At 55.7% G+C, this 21,683-nt stretch overlaps 8 protein-coding genes across 8 annotated transcripts; 3 read left to right on the top strand and 5 right to left on the bottom strand.

The window, feature by feature from the left end:
- Nucleotides 1–1,406: 1,406 nt before the first annotated feature.
- PHYSODRAFT_523134 (hypothetical protein) lies at nucleotides 1,407–3,407 on the bottom strand (the record flags this gene model as incomplete). The annotated part of the gene is made up of 4 exons (XM_009536190.1): nucleotides 1,407–1,541; nucleotides 1,623–1,781; nucleotides 1,863–2,226; nucleotides 2,284–3,407. The coding sequence occupies 4 exons, from the start codon at nucleotides 3,405–3,407 to the stop codon at nucleotides 1,407–1,409; spliced, it is 1,782 nt and encodes a 593-aa protein (XP_009534485.1).
- A 792-nt stretch (nucleotides 3,408–4,199) lies between these two features.
- On the bottom strand, nucleotides 4,200–5,270 carry PHYSODRAFT_436383 (hypothetical protein; the record flags this gene model as incomplete). Its single annotated transcript, XM_009536189.1, has 1 exon — nucleotides 4,200–5,270. A coding segment is annotated over one exon (1,071 nt), but the record flags the coding sequence as incomplete, so codon positions are not given.
- A 625-nt stretch (nucleotides 5,271–5,895) lies between these two features.
- Nucleotides 5,896–7,026, top strand: PHYSODRAFT_338390 (hypothetical protein; the record flags this gene model as incomplete). The annotated part of the gene is made up of 1 exon (XM_009536188.1): nucleotides 5,896–7,026. The coding sequence occupies one exon, from the start codon at nucleotides 5,896–5,898 to the stop codon at nucleotides 7,024–7,026; it is 1,131 nt and encodes a 376-aa protein (XP_009534483.1).
- Nucleotides 7,027–7,067: 41 nt separating this feature from the next.
- On the bottom strand, nucleotides 7,068–7,799 carry PHYSODRAFT_305099 (hypothetical protein; the record flags this gene model as incomplete). Its single annotated transcript, XM_009536187.1, has 5 exons — nucleotides 7,068–7,142; nucleotides 7,221–7,364; nucleotides 7,429–7,497; nucleotides 7,568–7,636; nucleotides 7,716–7,799. 5 exons carry the CDS (start codon nucleotides 7,797–7,799, stop codon nucleotides 7,068–7,070), a joined length of 441 nt encoding a protein of 146 aa, XP_009534482.1.
- A 2,941-nt stretch (nucleotides 7,800–10,740) lies between these two features.
- On the top strand, nucleotides 10,741–11,439 carry PHYSODRAFT_338388 (hypothetical protein; the record flags this gene model as incomplete). The annotated part of the gene is made up of 1 exon (XM_009536186.1): nucleotides 10,741–11,439. The coding sequence occupies one exon, from the start codon at nucleotides 10,741–10,743 to the stop codon at nucleotides 11,437–11,439; it is 699 nt and encodes a 232-aa protein (XP_009534481.1).
- Nucleotides 11,440–14,334: 2,895 nt separating this feature from the next.
- On the bottom strand, nucleotides 14,335–18,375 carry PHYSODRAFT_338387 (pdr transporter; the record flags this gene model as incomplete). The annotated part of the gene is made up of 1 exon (XM_009536904.1): nucleotides 14,335–18,375. One exon carries the CDS (start codon nucleotides 18,373–18,375, stop codon nucleotides 14,335–14,337), a length of 4,041 nt encoding a protein of 1,346 aa, XP_009535199.1.
- Nucleotides 18,376–18,551: 176 nt separating this feature from the next.
- PHYSODRAFT_564209 (hypothetical protein) lies at nucleotides 18,552–20,386 on the top strand (the record flags this gene model as incomplete). The annotated part of the gene is made up of 6 exons (XM_009536185.1): nucleotides 18,552–18,651; nucleotides 18,779–18,835; nucleotides 18,917–18,993; nucleotides 19,068–19,205; nucleotides 19,288–19,923; nucleotides 20,004–20,386. 6 exons carry the CDS (start codon nucleotides 18,552–18,554, stop codon nucleotides 20,106–20,108), a joined length of 1,113 nt encoding a protein of 370 aa, XP_009534480.1. The 3' UTR covers nucleotides 20,109–20,386.
- A 410-nt stretch (nucleotides 20,387–20,796) lies between these two features.
- Nucleotides 20,797–21,175, bottom strand: PHYSODRAFT_523138 (hypothetical protein; the record flags this gene model as incomplete). Its single annotated transcript, XM_009536184.1, has 2 exons — nucleotides 20,797–20,980; nucleotides 21,054–21,175. 2 exons carry the CDS (start codon nucleotides 21,173–21,175, stop codon nucleotides 20,797–20,799), a joined length of 306 nt encoding a protein of 101 aa, XP_009534479.1.
- Nucleotides 21,176–21,683: the final 508 nt, after the last annotated feature.

The raw sequence follows: 21,683 nt of genomic DNA, 5'->3' as shown, positions 1-21,683 counted from the left end.
CTATATATGGGTAAGAGAACAAAATAAGTAAGAGAACGTATTCATAGATCGCTGAAAGCATGAAGTAGGAGGAAACCTACCGCGAGCTCATACTAGAGTGACTGAGTCAGTATCGGGAGGACGAGATACTATTTTGGTGGTGTATTTTTGTGGTGAGGCCTACCCTGCTGCACCAGCTTCAGATAGTTATGGTCGGCGGACTCCAATTGAGAATACGTGTAGGTCAACAAAGGGTTCGCTGTTGCCTCCTTTCGGGCTACTCTCATAGGTTTTCGCTGCTATCACTGCTGAGCCAGCGGTATGTCCACGTACACGTAGTAAGTTACTATGCGAGAGAGCAACCGACTTCAAATGTTGTCAAACGAACAAAAGTAGACCTGTCCAGCCGTACTGCAATTACTTTCCAGCATGCTTTACGTTATTTTGTTCCTGTCCCAGCTACTTAAGTGCACAAAACGATTCGGAAGCTTGTGCGTTCAGACGAAAGTAAAATCACTACTTGACAAAAGGACGGTCTCCGGTAAGAAGGGCAAAGCGAATCGATACTGTGTGCTTTCGCCGACATGCTTAAAACGGAATGTAATTATTGTACTTATGAGTTGAAGTACCAAATAAAACTAAGTCCCCCAAGCACTGTAGTAGCATATGTAGCATTTGTGTAATTCGAGAAAGTTAACGTTCACCCTAAAGCCTTTTTTACGGTTTGGAATGCTTTTCAAGCCGGCACTTCACGAGCAAAAGCTTGTTTATTCAGGACCGCTGCCGCATCAGAAGCACCTGTCCGACTCACAAGCGCCTTACCAAACATGCTCACAACGCTAGAACATGGTCGCTCGATGCAAGGCTGCACTCGTAGGTCGTGGACTTCGCCGATGATGATCATATCTTGCCGAGGATTTGCCAGCCAATACAGCTTGTGAAGAGCTAGAAGCTGCGTTCCGTCTTCTTCCTTCGCGCTCATTATCCCGAAGGCCTTCAGCGCTTCAACTCGGTAGCAAAGCACGCCATCCTCCCAAACGTATCCGCTCAGTAGAATCATCTTCGACCTCACCCCCAGCACGGTATCCACGCTGCAAGGCGACGTCGACGTCTTGCTCTTGGATGAAAACATGTACGTGCGGCTCCGCTTTGGCTCCATCAGGCGTACACGAAATATCGAAATGGGGCTGATCTTGGAATGGAGCTGAGGCAGCCTCGACAGGTTAGAAGCGTGTCCGTTAGCTTTCCTCCATTCGCCGTAGCTTCCTTCCGTCGCGTGCGTTAGTAAAGACAAAGAAATTGTCAAACTATACCCTACTTGCCGTGTAATTTGGTGCGCTTCCCGTTTGTCCCCACCCCATCGCATCGCCACGACAACAGTCACATCCGAACAGCAAATCCCCTCGCATCCACGTTTTCCCAGGATCTCAAAGCAATGGGCGCACCGAACACTCCCGGAATCGAGCAGGGTTCTGCCGCTTTGTTTCTTCCTGTCGGTGGTGGTTGAACCGTTGGATGAGTTCGCCCTTCCGCTCGATTATCTTCTCCTGAGCTAGAGTTTGCTTCCTGTACAGTAACACCACCGCCATCGTAAAAATCTACGTTAGATCAGCTTGAACAACTGAGCCAAACTGACGCAAGACGAACCTGAGACGCTGCAGACTCGACGCGATGTAAGTTGCGAGGTCCGTCACGAACGTCTGGACGAACAAACAGAGCTGCACGATCTGCTCGGACGTTGTTGTGATACTGAGATCCTGCAGGGCCGTTTCCGCGTGCTCGCGGTGGTTGTTTATGGTTTGCTCGAGATCAGCGAAATTTGTCAGTTGTGGGGAATGGGAATCGGCCTTCAACGCCGAAAGATGCGAAGGTTCGGAGAGTACTGGAGTGGAAGTTGAAGTCTTGAGCCCCGTTGCTGGTGTTTCCTGCAGAAACGGCAGGAACCCGGACTTGGCATTGGCAGGGGGGGTGAGACTCGCCGTGCTTGAGTGCGGGCGTTGGTGTTGAAAGATAGCCGACATGATAGCTGGCGTACGTGAGGGCGACACGGGACGGTGCTCAATAGCAGCTGAACCGAGCGTGGCCATTCCCTGTTGGCAGCTCTGAAGCGATTTCCACGTTGAAATAGCCGCTTCCAGCATAGATTTGAGGCTGTCCGCGTTCTCCTGCTTGAGTTTGGACTCCAGTTGAGCTCGCCACGCTTTATTCTCCTGACGTCGTTCTTCCAGCAGACCCTCCACCTGCTCTCTCAGCTTTGACCGTTGCTCAGTTGAAGTCAGCAGCTCCTGCTGCTGTCGGGTTAACTGCTTCTCAAGCGTTAGGATCGAGAGCTGATTGCGTTCCAGATCCGCTCGCTGTCGGGTGTTGCCCACCGTGAGGGTCGCCACCGTCTTCTCCAGCTTGGCGTTCTCACAGCGCAGCAGCTCCGTCTGTCGGTCGATCTCGATCTGAATGTTGCGGCGCTCCAGCTCCGTCTTGGCGATGCGCTTGCGCCACTTCTCCCTGTCGTGTGCGATCTCCGCCTCCCCCGCTAGCAACCGCTCGACTGCCAGATCCCGCTCCCGCTCAACCTCCAGTTGATTCTGCTTGGCGATGCCTTGGTCCAGTTGCGCCTCCTTCGCCAGCTCACGAGCCACGTCTCGGTCTTGAATCGCTTCGTTGCGTAAGCGAAGAGCTTCCTCCTCTCGCTCCCGACACTCTTCCTGCACCTGCTGCAGCTCGGCGATCACCTTTTCGGCCAGTCTCCAGCTCTGCGCGGCGTTGCTCCTCGCTGTCTGCTCGCACACCAGCTCGTTCTGCAGTTGAGAAGCTTGAATGTGCAGCGTATCGTGCTCCTTAGTGAGCGACTCGACTGCAACCCGGAACTCCTCCACCTGCTTGCTCAACGCCGCGCAGTCTTCCACCACCTGCGCGCGTAGCACCACGAGACGATCCCGCTCGATCCGTAGCTGCTCTCGTTCTTGCTTGGCTTGCTTGAGCGACTTGACCGCGTGGTCGTACTCCAGCTCGCAGTCTTTGAGCTGCTGTTGCGCCAGATCTCGCTGGGAGATGGCGATATCGCGCTCCTTCTCGCACGTGTGCTTGCCTCCGTAGTGCTGGAGCTGCTGGCCGAGGTCGAAGTGGCCCCAGTGCATGGCCAGATCCAGCGGCGTGTGTCCGTTCTTGTTCTTCTCGTTCAGCGCGGCGCCGCGTCGAACGAGCTCCTCCATGATCTTGGGGCGATTCCACAGCGACGCCGTGTGCAGCAGCGAGTTCCAGCCTTGGTCCTTGAGCGTGACGATGCTGGCCCCGGCAGCCTCGAGCTCCTGGAAGAGCTGCACGATGTAGCCGTCCGTGTCGTCCGCTTCCCAGATGGCCTCATTGTCGAACAGGTCGGTGATCTTCTCTTGGGTGGCGGCATCCAGCTCACTCTGTAGCCGTGAAGGCATCCCTTATTCCAAGAATTATATGAACCAAAGGCATACAAAGCAAACCAGGTTGTGGCAGGCAACTCGACTATATTTAACAAGGCGAGCGCGAGTTCATCATCACTGTGAACCTCCTCCGCATCGCAGCATTTGTTGGTGCTCCTGCTTCCACTACAGCAAACTCGTTAGCAGTCTGTCACGTTGGTACCATGTCACGTCTTTAAAGCTTGTGTACCTGTTCCATCGTCACCGACGAGATGCCAACTTGCGCCCGAACATCAGCCCGGCGCTGAGCCAACCGCGCAAGCTCACGCTGCGTCTTCTACACAACTTATAACACATTTGAGCATGTATCAACGCCTTACAAAAGGCTAACATGTGCCTACCTCTCTCATCTGCGCGCACCGTGCTTGAAATTCCGCCAGGCGACGGTCTTCTGCGAGCCAAAACACGTCTGTAAGGGCATCACTCCATGATCCCCACCTCTTCGGACACACCTTGCTCTGTAGTCGATGGATTCGTCGCCTCTGGTTCTTCATCGGCAGCTTCGGGGCGATCTCCATCGTTGTCGTGGTTCTTCATCTTAACGCGTCCTCTCAGGATCCAAGGAGACTCTCCAGTCAGTTAGGCCAAAAAGATCAGTGTGGCAGTCCGGACGAACAGGACGCATTTACCTTTGAAGACGCCGGTGTTGAGGGGCAAAGGATGCATATTAAAGGGTTTACTCGCTCCGAAACTATACCGCTGCTTCCTGTTCAACTCCGAGGGGCTTCCACATTGGCGCAGCTATAGCCATAGCAGACTTAAAGCTTAGTTGGTCTTGCGGCCGTTCACGTCGGCGATGAACTTGGCGTAGAGCAGACTGTCGCGGCCGGTGTCCATGTTGCCCATGGCCAGCACCGCCATCAGCAGCATAGATCCAAGCAGCACCGACGTCCACAAGATGATCTGGAACTCGGCGATGTCGGGCATGGAGACGGCGCCAGCAGCCGTCGTGTTGGTCTTGGACGTCGAGTTGTCGTCGCCCACCTCGTCCCAGACGCTGCCGCTCCGCGCGGACAGGTCCACCACCTCCTCGTCTTCGTCCTCATCACTCTCCTCACTGTCACTGTCGTCACTGTCACTGTCACTGGCACTGGCACTGTCGCTCTCCTCTTCTTCCTCTTCCTCCTCCTCGTCCTCATTGGTGAGCCCCGACACCAGCTTCCTGTTGCGCGCGCGACGCGAGAGCGCCGCCACCTGCTGCGTGGCCGCCGGCAGCTTGCCCGTCATCACCTGCGCCGCTGCAGCCCCCGACTTCTTCATCAATTGAGCCAAAAACTCAGCGACTGTGGTGGCCACGGCCTGCTGCGCCCTCTTCTGCTTGTCGCCCTGCAGCCCCGAGACCCCCACGACGTACAGCGTCTTGCCGCTCTGCTCTGTCTGCTGCTTGAGCTGCGCCGAGAGCTGCGCCACCTGCGCCAGCTCGCGGGCAAACGCCACGTCCGCGGCGTCAGCGGCGTCCAAGAAGCTGTTGGCCTTGAGCACCTCCTGCACCAGCTCCGCGGCCACGGACGGCGCGTCAGCTTCCACGCTCGCACACAGCGCGGCGCTGCCGGCGCAGCGCACGCCCGCGTGGTGCTTGGCTTGGAACTCCTGGGCCACCGCGGCCGGCACCTTGACGCTGGCGGCCTGAGATGGGTACACGGCGTGGAAGGCCGCGGCGCCGTTGAAGGCGGCGCTGACGGCGTCCAACGCGCCCGCCGACGCATCGCCCAATAGCAGCAGCGCGTACGCTTGGCTGTGCGTGAAGACGTCGGCCTGCAGGGGGCTCTGCACGGCACTGGAGCGCGTGGACACGCGGCCCGTGCGCAGGCCGATGGAGTCGAGCGCCAGGTCGGCGAGGCCCGCGGCGGAGAAGGACGGAGAGGAGGAGGAGGAGGAGGCGGCGGACGCGTGGAACTGCGCGGTGGGGGCGTTGCCGAGGACCAGGACTTGGTCGGCGAGCGCGGAGGAGGCCGCGGCGGCCGCGGAGAGCAGCAGGAGCGGGAGCGACGGCATCGGCGAGCGGTTCCCGACGGTTGAGGCTTTGGATCTCTCTCTATTGGGAACAAAATGGAATGAGGGCAATCGGCCGCATCTTTGACGGCGCAAGGGGATTGGTGGGAAATAAAGCAATTGGTGGAGATGTTAACTACGGGGATGGGGAGTTTGTTTATGGGATGGATGGAGATGATATGGATTTTACTATATTGGGCCCGTGCTCGACTCAGCGAGTGGAATTGTCTTCATCATGGAGAAGGTTTCTCCCCATGAGGGCAGGGCTATAAGCCCGACAAGTGACGTCTCGTTGAAGAGGACGCTGCCGGCGTCTTGCCAGTCGAGCGTCCACCTGAAAATCTCCCTCTCTCAAATTTCGACCAATCACACGCCAGTCGCGCAACGCATCCCACGGTCTCCGCTGGACGTGCGCCACGCACTTGTTACAGGTGCAGTTGCCTTTTGACACACAAGAGCGAGACCAAGAGAGATGGCGCACCCGAGCACCGACAAGCTGGAGCTCGTCCCCGGGCCGTCGCAGATGTTGCCCAACGTCCTGGCGGCGCTGGGGTCCGCGTGCGGCTCGTCCGACCTGGACCCGGCCTTCTGGGACGACTACCTCGCTCTGGAGCGCGACCTGCAGCACTTCCTGCACGCCGAGAGCTGCAGCGTGGCCATCCAGTCGGGCGAGGCCATGCTGTGCCTCTGGGGCGCGCTCAAGAGCACGCTCAAGCCTGGGGACGTGGTGGTGTGCGCCGCCAACGGCCTCTTCGGTGCGGGCTTTGCGGACATGGCCAAGGCGCTCGGCGCCGACGTGCGCGTGGTGGAGTGCGACTGGCGCAAGTCCATCGACGTGGACGCGCTGTGCGCCGAGATCCGCCGCTCCGACCCCAAGCTTGTGACGGCCGTACACTGCGAGACGCCCAGCGGTCTCCTCAACAACCTGGAAGGCGTGGGGGAAGTTGTGGCCAACCACACGACGGACGGACTCTTCCTCGTGGACTTTGTGTCGAGCGCGGGCGGAGCGCCGCTGAACGTGGACGCGTGGAAGATCGACTTGGGTCTGCTAGGCCCCCACAAGGCGCTGTCTGGTCCCCCGGCGTTGGCGTTCACGACTGTGAGTGAGAAGGCGTGGAAGCGCATCAACGAGGTCAAGTACGTGGGCTACGACGCGCTGCAGCCGTTCTACCGCGCGGCGCAGCAGGAGCCGCGTCTGCTGCCTTACACGCACAACTGGCAGGCGATCCGCGCCGCTCTGGTGGCGTGCGATAACATCAAGAAGGAGGGAGGCATCGACGCGGTTATTCAACGACACGCGGAGGTGAGCGAGTTCGCGCGTCGTGAGGTGCAGGAGACGCTGGGACTCAAGGTTTACGGCGAGGAGAGCGCGGCGTCCCCCACTGTGACTGCTATTGAGCTCCCGGAAGGTGACTGGGCTGCGCTGCAGGAAGAGCTCCGCGCCCAGAATCTGCTGGTTGGAGGTTCGTACGGACCGCTGAATGGCAAGGTGCTGCGTCTGGGCCACATGGGCTCACAGGCGAACAAGGAAACTGTGACCAAGGCGATTGAGATCATCGGTGCTGCGCTCGAGAAGATGAAGAAGAGTAGACTGCTGCACTGATTCAAAATGCGTACTAGATAGAGTGCAGTGGAGTTATTGCGTTAGTTCTGCTCTGTGGCAAGGAGAAGCGGGTTGTCGTGCTGCTCTGGTTTGAAGTCGTAGTGTATCAAGCAGACCTACCCAAAGAAAATAAAAGCACAATTGGTGAGTCTAATTGCATAAACTCTAGTATTTCCTGACTGCAGCAGACTTACTGCTTCTGGCTCGCCTTCGGGTGCTCCTTCAATACCAAACTCTGCCAGAGTCATCATGTCGTGTCTTAATTCGTTCGCCTCGGAGAAATGGCCCTTACAGATCTTGAGGTCGGTGATCGGTCCGTGCTGCTTTTGAATTTGTTGCTGCGAGCACAGTGCCCAATGTTAGGGGGAAATCGGGACGTATTTCGCCGTAGCACCAGCTCACCTTGATGGCAAACAATCGCGTGGTGGTCTTGGTGCGAAACTTGAAGTTGAGATAACTCCAATTCAGCAGCTAGGGGAGCGAGCTCGTTAGCAAATATACGTTGACCAAAGAGGATGCTGGCGAGTCAAAGCTACCGTACTCGCATGTCGAGCGTCACGTAATGAATTGGGTCCGCCTCGATGATAATCGGAGGAGTGTTGTCTATCAGCTATGCGACCGCAATAGGCAGAACGCAATACGTCAGCGATACCGTGACTAGAATCTTACCAAGATGTTGAAAAGCTCACCGAAGCTCCGTCAACCCCGCCATCACCCGCATCTGCAGCCGAGCTGGACTTCTTGGACTTCTTGGCCTTCTTCTTTGGCGCCATGATCGATGCGGTGCTAGAAGAAGCACAACGGACGAGTGCCACCTCCTCCGGTCAAAAATAGTTGACACACCCACGTTTCAAGCACAATCCTTCCCCCCCCCCAAATTCCTCAACTCACCAAGGCCCTTGGTGAGTCCAAGGGCGGCCGAGCGCGTGTGTCCCAGCGACCAGAAAACGAGCCGAGGGCTTTATAATTTTTTTGTAAACACATGGTGATGCCCACTTTGGGACCGTATCGATCGTGGTTAGCAAAAATGACAGCCTCTTGTCGCCCGGGCTTAATTAAGCGTGAAAAATTGTTTTGCCAAAGCTACGTTGACCAATGTGCTTCTTGTCATGACTACCGTCGAGGAAACTCATGATACATGCACATGTACCGTGGGCCCGGCTCACTGTGACTGACGAGCTTCACTGCCTTTGCAGACGGTGCGACAAGCTTTCGCGTAATGTACACATTCGCGCGTGTGCGTCGCGGTGGATATTTTTCAAGTCTTGCGCGGAAACAGGTGTGGGCCCAAGAATTGGACTCCAAGTTCGTTACTGCATGAGCAACAAGCTGAGGCTCACCGAGATGCAGGAATTAGTTTTAACATGGACTTAGCCCCACAACAATTCTTGTAAGCTTGCTCAGATCAACTGTGTCGGTGGCATTCGGGCCTGGGATACCGTACCAAAGGTACATGCACTGTACATGAAGTCAATTCGGTGGCGGGCGTCGTGAGCTGGTAGATTACGATTTTGTATGATGGTCCAAGCGCAAGTAGGCTTTGCTTTTTGGAGACACGCTCGATGAGTGATACGTAGTCGCGGCGACATACAGTACAGCATCCAACAACAAGCGTTTGCCGTGTCTTCTCGTAGGCGTAGCGATGATCATCATGATGATGTCGGCCAAATAGCAATCGGCTGTCGCAGTCTTGTGTGTCGGAGAAGGCTACGCAGGCTCTGTCGCTGGTCGAACTCCCAGCTCAGATCTGCCAGCCACCACGACTTACCGCAGGCAGCAACCACTCAACAGATTTAACGCAGGGGGGAATCCAGCGGCGGCAAAGTCACCGCCACCGCCACTTTCCTGCTACCTGCATGAATCAAATGGAGCATAGTATCTACAACTGCATGAATATCCGTGAGCTGCAGTTCAACCACCGCCAGGGCAAGTAAGTGTATACGTCCAAGCATCAATATTCCAGGGCGCATGCGCTCTCACACACGATGTGCTCTTTGCGCATCTCGCGCAGGTTAAACCTGCCAGGTTTGTGCTCCATCGCGCCAGTGTCGCGGTGCTTCACGCCCTCGTGGTCACCACGGTGGTGAAGGTGAAGGTCGCGACTGGCACAACTCCCGATAGGCAAATCGCTGACGCACAGATTCCCTGCTTGGTCTACGGAAGGCGTCGCGTTTCTTTGTATTTCGGGCCGCAGTGCGTCTTACAAGCTGATGCCCAAGCTCCCTTGGCGCGCAATCACTTGTGTCGAGCATTCGTAAGACAGTTTGACGACAAATCAAATGTAGCAATTTCATTGGTTAATATTGTATTATGTAGTCTCGAGTGTTGCTGCATCTCGGCTCGTAAATTGGACTGATTTATCTGTGTGCGCATTTTGCCCCCTTTACCCCTTTACTAGAGGCAGCGCACTTGAAAAATGCCCCTTGAAATGTCCGGGCCTTTGATCCTGACGCCATTCACTAACCTCCTGCTAGAAGATTTAAATATACTTGCCAGGAATGGAATGTAAGGACATCATAGCACAGTTATCATGCGACCGTTTGTTCCCGTAGTGGAGCAATGTTTCTTCGCTTTACTGGGGTGAACGACTGTTGTCGTTCACCCCACCACGCCAACTCTCCTTTCTACAGTAAAGTACTAACACTACATAGAAGATGGAGATTCGGATAGAGCGCGCATACGCAAACCAGTCTACGCTGTAGCATCGACAAAAAGCATGGCTGCAGGCAGTGGCGTAGTTGCAGGAGATACCGAGTAACTCGCCGATGCCGAAGGTCGAGCCCAGCAGCGATATGGCGCGCGCCGAGCGCCCGCGCAGCAGTGTGGAGCTCCTCCGCACCTCAGCGTCGTAGGTATAAGATCTAGGTATTATCGCCGTTGCAGAGTACGTGGTTGCATTTTGTTGCTGGACTGTAATGATTAGGTAAGAGGGGGTTGGAGGATCTCAGGAAGCCCATTGGCAACACCGTTCCCTGGCTGCCACGCCTTCACAACTACTATGATGTACGCTCAAGCATAAAATTTACTACATTAAAATGTACATGTAGTACCGTTACGAGCTATTTGTCCCTCTTAGTTTACGTCTGCCAACTTCATCGTAACTCCGTGCCCTACAACGGCTGCACCTCTGAGTGGAACAGCTCCACGGACTCCATGCACGCGTTCGTGCAGTCATTATGCCGATATTTAAGCTTGCTGCCAGCGGCCAACTACAGGCACATCGCTTCGTGTGTGAACAAGAGGCTACTTACCCTACCGCACCATGCAACTGCATCGTTTCGGCGCTCAACGTTGCCACCGCGTCCGCGGCAACGATGCCGCTGTGACCTGAACACTTTTGGCCAATTGTATGGCGCAAACTAGTGTCCGACAAACTGTCTTATGTTTTGACAGACAATATGCAATGTAGCCACTGGTATACAAAAACCAAGATGTAGTCAAAACGCGTTGATCGGAAAACGCAAGACGCTGTCTTATGATAGGCATTCTGGGGCTAAGTACCGTCTTACGAAAGAGCATGAATCGGCGTTGGGTGGACCGGGGCTCTATGCGGGGGATTATGAGCCCTTGGAGGCTCGAGCCTTGGGACGACGGGTTTGACTCGTCATCACGCGCGACGCAGGTCCATGTCCTCGCCCGCCCGCCCTGTAGGTCGCTCGCTCATTTCTCGATTCGCTCCCGACCCCGTAAGGCGAAGCGCTCGACTCGACTCAAATGTTCTCTTCCAACCGCCAACTCACCACGACACCGTCGGCTCTGCCCGAGTCGGTGGCGTGGCTGGAGCACCTGACCCTCGAAATGACCACCTCCACCAGCACCCGACACGGACTGGGCAAGCGCAACGTGCTGTACGAGCTGCACATGGCCTACCAGACGTCCAAGGACGAGGTCACGACGTGGACGTTGTCCCGACCGTTCGACGAGTACCGGGACTTGAGACGGAGACTCGTCAAGGCGCTGCGGCTGGGCCACCGCTGCAACGCCGAGTGCAAGTGGCTGGGCAACGTGATCAAGCATCACTTCCCCCGGGCCTCGCTGTTCTGCAGGAGCTGCCCCAGCGGCGTGGAGGGCACCCGCGTGGCTCTGCTGCGCATGCTCAACACGGTCAAGGCGTCGCTGGTGAACCACGGCAACCTCGGCTGCTCGCGGATGCGCGACGACGTCAGCAAGGTGTTCGCAGTGTTCGTGGCCAGCAGCAACCAGACCACCAAGGACTTGTCCAGGGTGCACTCGTCCACGGCGTCGACGACGTCGTCGATGTCCCTGTCGCCGACCAGTTTCAAGCGCTCGTCGTCGTCCACGTCCCTCACGTCGGACGAAGAGAACCTGGTGGCGCTTGAGTTCGACGACTTCCCCTGCGGGAACCTCGCACGCTGCGAATGCGGCGCATGTCGATCCAGCTTGAGCCATTAAACTCTGACTGTAACGGTGATAGGATGCTAGGAAGTAGCTAGGCTGCCAACATGAATGTACACTAACGTCTAATATGAATACGCTCGTGACAACCTACAGCACATGCACTACCCACACTTCCTTCGTGGTTTCACGCCTGCAGTTACTGCAGTTACTGCTGCTGCTCATTCAGGCTCAGGTTGAACCTTCACGGCGGCCAGCGCTGTCGTGCTGGAGATCCGGTGTAGTTTGCATCGCGGGAGAAAACTTTGCGGATGGGTGCTTCAAGTGACCCACCATCAAAGCACCGTGTTTGCAGCAGCTCTTCCATTCCTTCAGAGTTTGTTTACATACGCATCGCACCCGCAGCCAGTCCTTTTGAAGCAAAACGTTGGTTGCCAAAGTTTGGGGGCGTGGCAATCACCTGCTTGCGCGGGCAAGTTCACCCTACAGTTTTACGAGCCGTCGACTGTCGCATCCAGGACCTGCGCTTTGCGAAATGCAACAGCAACGTGCCTCCACTTACTTCCGATGAGTCCGTCGTGGTGCCGCTCATTTGCAGCATTTGCAGCTCTTCCGACCAGTTCAGACCATGTTCATTTCACCTGCCACGTAATGCGTCAATCCTGACGAATCTAAACCTCCAGCAAAGCCTTTCAGACAACTTCAATTACTACAGTGTTCCAAGCTGCAGCTCAATTTTTAGACGCCAGCTTCAAGCTGTTCCTTGGCACCCCGGCAGGTTTTCAGTGGATTAATGGCGGCCTCACGGGCCGCATTCCCCCGGTGATAACAGTTCCTGTCGGACACTTTTCGCCGGAATTGCCCTCCAGGGACAGTACGAGTCGAGCTGCTGTCTCACTTCGTGCTGCAACGCCGTCTCGAAGCAACTTGCACCCCCGCAAGGTGATCTCGTTGTAAGAGAGGTTGACGAAGGTCAGAGTGATGTTTTGTTGGAGTGACTTGGCAAGAATACCCGCAGCGCTGTCAGATTTAAGACCCGAGCAAGTCTGCAGTCGAATATTAATTAGTACGCAAGTGGTCATGCCAGCAGAGAATCGCTATACGTTACCAGGTCAATACTGTGCAAACTGCTCTGTTCTGCGAGGGCATGGTAGAATTCTACCACGCCAGGCCGTTCCAACGGACAGTGACTCTGTTGCAGCAATTAGATCACTCAGTCCAGTACTGAACAAAAGGTACAACCAATTTAATTATCGCTTACCAAGTCGAGTGTCGTTAGTGATCGAGTAGTTTTGACGAACTGGCCCAATGCGCTGCCAACTGTTGATTCACTCCCAAAGCAATGCTGGAAAAGTCCAATTTCGACAAAAGATTGCACTTTCAGCGCCTTCAACAGTGCCAATGCTGCCCGTTCATCCAATTTGTTCTCGCGATAGTTCAAATAACGCAGCGTTGAATTGCGCTGCAAGCCACGAGCAATCTCTACGTTCCCCTCACTTGTAAAGTCATTGCAGGAAATGTCCAGATGGGTCATTGTTCGCGTGTGTGCCAGCATATGAGCAAGATGCGTAGCGGCTTCGTCAGAAATTCCAGTGTTGCTCAGAAGCAGTGTCCTCAGTGTCGAGTTGAACGGGTCATTATCGTCGTGAGGTTCCGAGCCATCAGCCATTGTCGTGTGTCTTCGACGCTTGGCAATGCGGGCTTTGAGTTTTTCTTCCTCCGTTAGTTGTTTCTGCGATAGAGACTGAAGTAGGTCGACAGTTTTCTTGTCTCCGATAGCGTTGTGGCTTAGCTTAAGCTCACGTAGCGCATAATTGACTCGCAGTGTATCCCCAAGCCACGGGGTGATGCCGTCCTTACCGATTCGGTTGTGCATGAGGTCAAGTAGTCGCAGGTGGGAATTCATCGCTAGCGCCTTGGCCAAAGAGGTCGAGCCAACCTCGCCGATAGCATTGTAACTAAGTGTAAGCTCCAACAGACAGCCATTGTGTACAAGTGCACTAGCCAGCAGCGCCATATCTCCATCCTGTAAGTGGTTACCGCTAAGAGATAAAGTCGTCACAAAGCGCTAGAACACGTTGCAGCACGCCGTGTGAGTACGTAAGATGCTCGCGCAAGCGCAACAACAATCTCTAAGCTGTACGTACGTTGTTCGTGAGACCACGACTCAGCTGTGTAACTGTGTCAGGGCCCATGTGGCAGCCTCGGAGATCCAGCGCACGCACTTTCGTCGGGATCCCGCGATCGGGCGTAGCTCTTGGACCAGAAATTCTCCCGCCAGCAAATTCCTCCTCAACGGTATCCGATCGCTGCATGCCTGCGTCCATGAAAACACCCTTACGATTGCACCAACCTCAGTTGAAAGCCCAAGATCAACGATAAGATACGCCATACCTCACGAGTTTCTATCACATTGGAGCCCTAAGGTGAACGTTAGCATGATTTTGGTACGCTATTAATTCCAGTTGCACTCACCGATAAATACGCTGCACCGCTTGGGTGTGAGCAAACCAGAGTTCCATCATGATTGCGAACCACCAGACACAACACCTGCGAGTCCTGTTAGCAGCCCTTTAATATGCACACTCCATGCCTCGTAGATCAAATAAATACCTTGCCGAACCGCGTCTCGATGCTTGCCTTTGCCGGAATTAAGCACCTCCAGGTCAATGCAGCTCGGTCGTAGACAACGGGGTCCCTCTTCGTAAGCAAATAAATCGCCTCCTCAACGTCGGAGCACACTGGAGCGGATCCGCATTCCACATCTTCTTCAGCGTGAACTTCTTCTTGCCAGGTCATCTCGACTGCACGCTCGAGGCTCAGTACCGCTCAAAATACTCCGGCGAAGGGATTAAGATAAAGTCATGTGTGTATTTTTCGTTTATCTCCGTTTCAAGTACTTGTAGTACTTCGCCGTTGCTCATTCCTTTCCTTCATGCTGTAGGATCCCCCTCACTTTCCTTCATTTTGCCAGTGCTCGACGAGTCCCTTGAACAGGCCGTCCGGCTTCTTCTGGAGGGCCTTCGGGGTGTCGAACTCACCAACAGTCCCGCGTTCCATGACAAGAATACGATCTGCGTCGAGAATAGTGTTGATGCGGTGCGCGATCGTGAGGCAGGTGCACTCACGGAACTCCTCGCGGATGCTGCGTTGGATCTTGCGGTCCGTTTCCGTGTCGATAGACGCTGTCGCCTCATCCATGAGAATAATGCGCGATCGTTTAAGCAGAGCGCGAGCGATGCACAACAACTGACGTTCACCCACGCTGAAGTTGGAGCCCTTTTCGTCCACAGCACTGTCCAGCGCGGTCACCACATGCGCGAGATGAGCTCGGCGCAGTGACGTCCAGATCTGCTCGTCCGTGTACTGATCGAATGGATCCACGTTGCTGCGCACCGTGCCCGAAAAGAGAACGGGGTCTTGAGGGATAATTGAGATCTTGTTGCGGAGCTCGTGCAATCCGATGGTACTAATGTCCAGTCCATCGATGACGATCGAACCACTGTCAAGCTCGACAAGGCGCATCAGCGCCACCACGAGGCTCGACTTGCCGGCGCCAGTACGACCCACAATTCCAATCTTCTCCTGGGGACGGATGGAAAGTGAGAGGTTGCGCAACACCCGGGGCAGGCCAGGGCGATAACGCAGGTTGACATCACGGAATTCAATTGCACCAGCGGACGGCCATTCCTGAGCAGGAGGAAGCTTGCCGACACTCGTAAGCGCAGCCTCCGTATCCATCACCGTGTAGTTCTTGATACGTTCCACCGAAACCATCTGCGTCTGAAGCTGGCTCAGCATACGTACAGACCAATTAAGCGACTGCGTCACACTGAACGCATACGTTAGCGATACTCCTGCAAGTCCAGCAAAAGCTGCACCGCGTTCCGGGTCCGAGCTGTGAGCAAGTACTGCAGTCAGAGCCGCAAACGCTGCAATAAGCGTACCGGCAAACTCAAGACGGAGAGCCAGCCAGCAGTTAACGGCAAAGTTAAGGAAGTACGCGCGCTGGTTCCGGTCAATCAGCTCCTCGTTCTTCGTGGAAAACTGGGTCTCGGCACGATACGCACGAATAGTTGGCAAACCGTCGAGCGTCTCAGACAACAACGCAAATACAGGGGAGCGGCTGATCGAGTCGAGTCGCTGCAGCTCGCGCGATGACTTGATAAAGTAGCGCTGCGAGATGTAGTAGCCCACCAGCACGGGCAGCAGAATGATCATGAAAATCGGTGTCACGTACGAAATAGTAGCCAGTGTCACCAACACACTGATGAAGGTATTCAGGAGCATGCTCCATGTTGCAGGGATGCTCTCGTCGACAGTGTACACGTCCTTGGACAGACGATTCACAATACGGCCAGTAGGTGTTGTGTCAAAGAACGATGTTGGGGCGCGCAGGATGCGGGCCAGCAGATCCTGGAAAAGTGATCGACTCGCGCGGAGACCTCCCTTGTATGTCGTTATAGCACGAGCGTACAGCGCCGCAGCGTAGACCGCGTTCAGACCCATGTACACATACACGTAGAACATCTGCGACTGTGGGTCTGCGGGTTGCTCTTCATCATCATTCGGCTGCGAGTGTTCCGACCAGAACGAAAGCCACCACGTGGAAAGCAAGTTCACAAATTGGGTGGCGATGAACACGAAGATCACAAGCACACCGGCGGAAATCCCGCCAAACGCCATAATCCACGTCTTGTACACTTGCCAGGCAACGTCACCCACAGATCGATCTTCATCGGTCATCAATTGAGCTTCAGCTCCTGCGTCACTCGTGGCTCGGTCGCTGCGCACAGAAGACCGACTCAATCGGCGTCCCAGACGCTCGGGCGTCGGGTTGTCCTCTTCATCCTCCTCAAGTTCATCAAGTGAGATTACGTCCTCGACATCTTCGATGATGTTAGGCCCCTGCTGCTGATCTTGATCTTTGTATTTAGCCACCAGATCCATGAGAAGCCCACCATCCTTTTCCATGAGGTCTTCATAGGAGCCATCCTCCACGTTCATGCCGTTTTCCAATACCACGATCTTGTCACACTCGCTCAGGAAAGTTAGACCATGCGTGACGAGGATCACCAGCTTGTCCTTCAGGCACTTCTTAATGCACTCCTTGAAGATATCATGACCCACGTGGCTGTCCACAGCTGACAGAATGTCATCCAGCAAGTAAATGTCAGCATCCTGGTACACTGCACGCGCAATGGCTACACGGGTACGCTGTCCACCGCTGAGGTTGATACCCTTCTCGCCAATCTCCGTCAGATCGCCTCCAGGCAGCACAGCCAAATCCTTTTGCATTGAGCTTACACGAAGAGCCTCAGCATACTTAGCCTCGTCAAAGGGGAGGCCGAAGCAAATGTTCTCACGAACTGTCGCATTCTGAATAAATGGCTGCTGAGAGACGTAGGCAACCGAACCGCGCAGGTTCACCTCGCCACGACTGCATCGAGCGTCACCGAGTATGGCACTGAGAAGTGTCGACTTTCCGGCGCCCACATGACCAACGACAGCAATCAAGTCACCCGGGCGGGCTTCCAGCGCCACACCCTGAAGTACCGGCAGAGTTTCACCAGCTTCCTTGTCCAGAATCGAGTCGGCCTTGAGCAAACTGTCCTCCTCTTGTGAACCCGACGACGCCTCCGAAGACGACGATGCGCCCGGTGCAGTATCCCACATGAAGTCGGCGTTTTTCACACGGACACCAACACCCTCCAGGTCTCCGGGCCCTACCTGCTCACGTTCCTCTTCCTGGAAGTAAGAACTCAAGCGGTCGATACTCACACTCGCCTCAACAATCGAGTTCAGCACCTGCGGCAGCATAAACAGCGGGAAGCGGAGGATGTTAAACAACGCCAGCGACGTCAATGCAGTACCGACGTCCAGCGTGTTGCCCAGCTTGACGTAGGTGTAAAATGACGTCACCGTCACCAGCGAAGGGATCGCTGAGAAGAGCGTCATCGATCCGCTGCGTGCGTAGATGTACGTTTTCAGCTTGCTGAGCTCCTCGCTGCGGTATTCTAGCACACGCTTGGTGAACGAGTGCTCCCACGCCTGGAGCTTGATCACCTTCATCCCCGCCAGCACTTCATTGCAAATCTTAATGCGTTCGTCCTTCACCTCCATCAACTTCAACTGCAGGCGGCGCATGAGCTTGGAGATGCCCGCCGTAACCGGCAGCATCAAGATGATCACAGCCACTCCGGCAAACGTGGCGGGACCGATCTGCTTCCACAGCAAGTAGCACGCCACCACAATCTGGAAGAGCGAGAACCACACACTGTTGATGAACGTCGAGAGCTCCTGCAACCTCTGGGCGTCGATGGACATCAAGTTGGTGATCTCGCCCGTCGTCTTCTTCTGTCTCGCCGCGGCGGACAGCACCAAGCTCTTGCTGTACACGGCCGTGCAGACGGCCGAGCGCACTCTCATGCCGGCTTCAAAGCAGTGGAAGAAGTAGTTCCTGAGCAAGAACGACTGCATGATGCCCGAGACGAACACGACGCCCGCGTAGATGAGCCCCTCACTCAGCGGCGCGTCCGGGTTCTGCAGGTACGCGATGATCTCCTTGATCAGCATGGGGCCCACGAACTGCAGCGAGTCGTGCACGAGCTTGAGCAGCCCGGCCTTGGCGATCTGGCCGCCGAAGCACGAGGCCAGCGCCCAGGCCAGGCTGGGCTTGGCCTTGCGGCACTGCTTGCTCCAGGCCGCCCGGAACTCCGTGGCCACCTCGTGCGCGCGGTTGGCCGGGTCCAGCAGGTACAGGTCGTCGTGCTCCAGCGGCCGCTGGTTGCCCAGCTCCATGAGCGGCGTGACCCACGAGAAGAGCGCGGACGACATGCACGTCGCGTCCTGAGACGGGTACCGGTCTCCGAGACCCGAAGATGCCGGCGCGTCATGGCGGCGCAGCGTCACGTGCACGTCGCCCCCGAGCAGCGGCCGCTTCTCCTCGTCGGCCAGCGCCTGGGCCTTGGTCACCTGCAGCTTGCCCGCCATCGCCTTCCCTCCAGTCGATCGAGTGCAGGCTTGAAGGCGGATGCGGGAGTGCGCACTTGCCTGGAGGGTCGCGAAGTGGGATCTGGGGTACGGGAAGAGTGATGATCGATATTCTGACCAATGAGAGAGCAGGGCTACGCGGGTCTTTCACTCGCCTTTCGGTAACCCGACGAAGCATGGAGCAGTACCTGCTGCAGCTCCCGAAGCGCCTGGCGCAGGAGGTGCGCGCGGGTATCGCGAATGGCGAATCGGCGAACGTCGACATAGTGTCTGGAGGTGCGTGTGCTGCCGTTTTACGAGGCGGAGGGCGGCATTTTAGGAGGAGAAATGCGCGGGCAGAGACGACGAGTATAGAGGGTTGAGTTTTGACTTGTTTTATGGTGTTGTATCGGTTATTTCGCAGCGGATAACAAGCACTTTACGTTGCACGTGAACGGCAAGGAGTACCCCGCCAAGATTGGTGCGTTGAGCTGCGTTTTGGTGGTCGACACGAGCCCAGCAGAGACACTGACGCTTGTTTGCTGATCGTGTGGGACTGCAGCGCAGTTGCCGTGCATTCTGGAGACGCACAAGACCTACGACGACAATTTCTTCTACAAGAGCGGCGAGATCGGACAGGTGCAGGCTGCAGCGTCTTGCAAAACGCTCGAAGTTCTTCGCTAAAGAGTGTGATGCTTGTTATTTTTTGTTAGATTTTCGTGGTGACGGATAAAGACGAGGAGAGGAAGCTGCTGGAGACGCAAGAGGAGGTTACGAACGGAATCACCCCGCCTAATACCAACGTGATCAAGCGAAAGTATGAGAAGACCAAGAAAACGACACCATTCCCTGTACGGCTTGTCTAAGTTAGTTTTTCAATAGTTTGCACTGTTTGGCTTATGATTCTCTTTTTTTTCGTGCTCCTTTACCCAGAAAGGTGACGTCGCTCGTGTAGAAGAAGACCTCGTCAAGATTATAGCCGGCGGTGCGATCGAAGATGTTCACGAGGAGCTCGTGGACTTTTACGAGTGGATGGCGGACGATGAGCACCCGAATGGAATCACAGTCACAGACGAAATGGAGTTGATTCGAGAGCATCCTGAGTACCTCACACTATCAGAGGAGCCAGCTACCAAGAAGCAAAAGCTGCTGCCACCGAGCACGGGGAACAGCACGGTTCCGGGTACGGCCAGCGCGTCGATCATGAACACGCCACTTGCCACAGATATCGGCTCGGAGGCTGAATCGCAAACGGACGGGCGGACGTCTGTGCAGCGTTCACCGGCATTTGCGCCGACACCAAGCCCCAGGTTGTCACCTATGCAGCTCAACTCGTCTGCTGGCCGTGACCAGGATGACGACAAGGATGTCGATCTGTTGGAGGACGATATCCTGGACGGTATGGAAACCAAGCCGGCGGAGCCGCGTCAAAAGGAATACTTGACTGACCCGGCCTATCTCAAGCTGTTGCCCATCCGCGAGCGGCTGCAGAAGTCGGTTCGCGATGCCGAGCGCGACATGAGTGAGTTGAGTGCCAAGGTCGACGCCAACTCCAACATCATCGTCAAGGTAAGTCCCACTGCCTCCACCACAGGTGCTGTTCATCTGCTCACGTGACAACGCACCCTTACGCCTATGTATCTGCTCAGAATCGCTTCAAGCAAATGCTCGAGACCGCGACCAAGCAGCGCACCGAGATCGCCGCGGAGCTGAACAAGGTCAACGCGGAGATCGCTGCGTTCGAGTCGAGCTGAGAGAGGTGCGCGTTCACAGTCAGTATGTAATAGCAGCCCGATGATCCTCGAATGGCATGTGCAAGCACTCGTCTGGCCAGCTTCAACTTGCAACGGCCTGTCCACGACCTCAAGTACGTCGACGCTGGGTTTGTTTTACAAGCAAACAAGCCCTTACCGTAGACATGGCATCTCTGAAATATGAACGCTGGACGACGTCAGGTCGAGTCCGCTTCCGAGCACCTTGCAATGCAAAAGTGCAGCTCGGACAGATTTGTTAATTAGCTTTTTATTGTTTTTGTTTTGTGTGTTGGGTGCGTATGTTTCGTACCGGTACGGCTTGCTCACGGCTGCTGCTCCTGCTGCCCTCCAGTCGTTATATCATCTCCCCGTTCGACCTGCTGCCCTCGCTGTAGATTTGCAACTCCTCCTTGCGGACACCCTGTCTACGGCTGCCAAAACACGAACGCAACGCGGCGCGAGACGCATAAAAATTGCTGACGAAGTGTCAAGTCACCGTCGTCGACTCTTGATTGGGGTCATGGTGGTTTCCTGTGCCTCGCCCTGTTGCTGCTTCGGGGCTATAGTAGTTGCGTAGAGTTGGAGCCGAAGCAAGAAAATGGAGCGACGACGAGAGGAGAGGCGTCTTCTTAGAGCCTGGCGAGAAGAGATACGGACATGGAAGGGGGGCAGCGGCCTAGCCAGCGGCCTACTGCTGGTGCTTCCACTTGAGCAGCGCGTTAACCTGTTCCTCGCTCAAGGTGAGGCCGGGGATCTCCTTCAGGCCCTTCTTGTCGTGCTCCACGTGGTGCTTGTAGCCCTCCTTGTCCACGGCGTCGGTCTGGCCCTTCATCTTCTGCAGCAGCTTGCGCAGCGCCTTCTCGTCCTGCTTGCTGTGGGCGTAAAACAAAGGATTAGGATCTTATTTGGTAGACCAAAAGTATATGGCGTTTTGTAGGGGCGTACTTGAAGAAGACGGCCTCGGCGGCTTTTTCCTTGTCCTGCAGGTTGGACAGGCCCATGGACTGCACGGGCGACGCAAAGGCGCGCTTCGGGACGGCGGCGGCGGCACGGCGGACGGCGAGCATGGTCTTCCTTGGGTACTTGATGCTGATGTTGTGTACTGGCGGTTTGGTTCCCCCCTCTTTGCCAAGGCAAAGACACGACCGCCGCACGCTTCAAGCACGACTTTTTACGTAAAAAGCCGAAAGCGGGCGATTGTGCGCGGACACAGCACCAAAAGATCCGACGGGAGGGACAGAGCGGCTGATACAGCGGAGGATTGGAGGCACCGGTCTCTGGTCGGCGAGAAGTGTCCCCGTAAATTGTCTCGGACTTTTTACGGGAAAACAACTTCAAGCACATGAGCCGCAGAGAGCTCCACAAGCTCGCATTTGTGGACGAGCGCGCCGAGGGACTCGAGCCTGCCTGCCTGCCTGCTTACTGCTGCTACTGTCCGATGCATTGGTACACAACGGCCTTCTCACAGCTTCTCCGTCGTGGTTCTCGAGGCAAGATTTTCGCTCCGCAAGTGGTGGCAGCCCTACAATGCGATCTGACCTTTTGCGGCGTAAACTTCATTGATTTTGCGGCACG

This window comes from Phytophthora sojae, assembly GCF_000149755.1.
Source record: "Phytophthora sojae unplaced genomic scaffold PHYSOscaffold_9, whole genome shotgun sequence".
NCBI lineage: Eukaryota > Oomycota > Peronosporomycetes > Peronosporales > Peronosporaceae > Phytophthora > Phytophthora sojae.
Note: the sequence above shows the minus strand (reverse complement) of the source record. Positions and strands in the feature narration are given on the sequence as shown.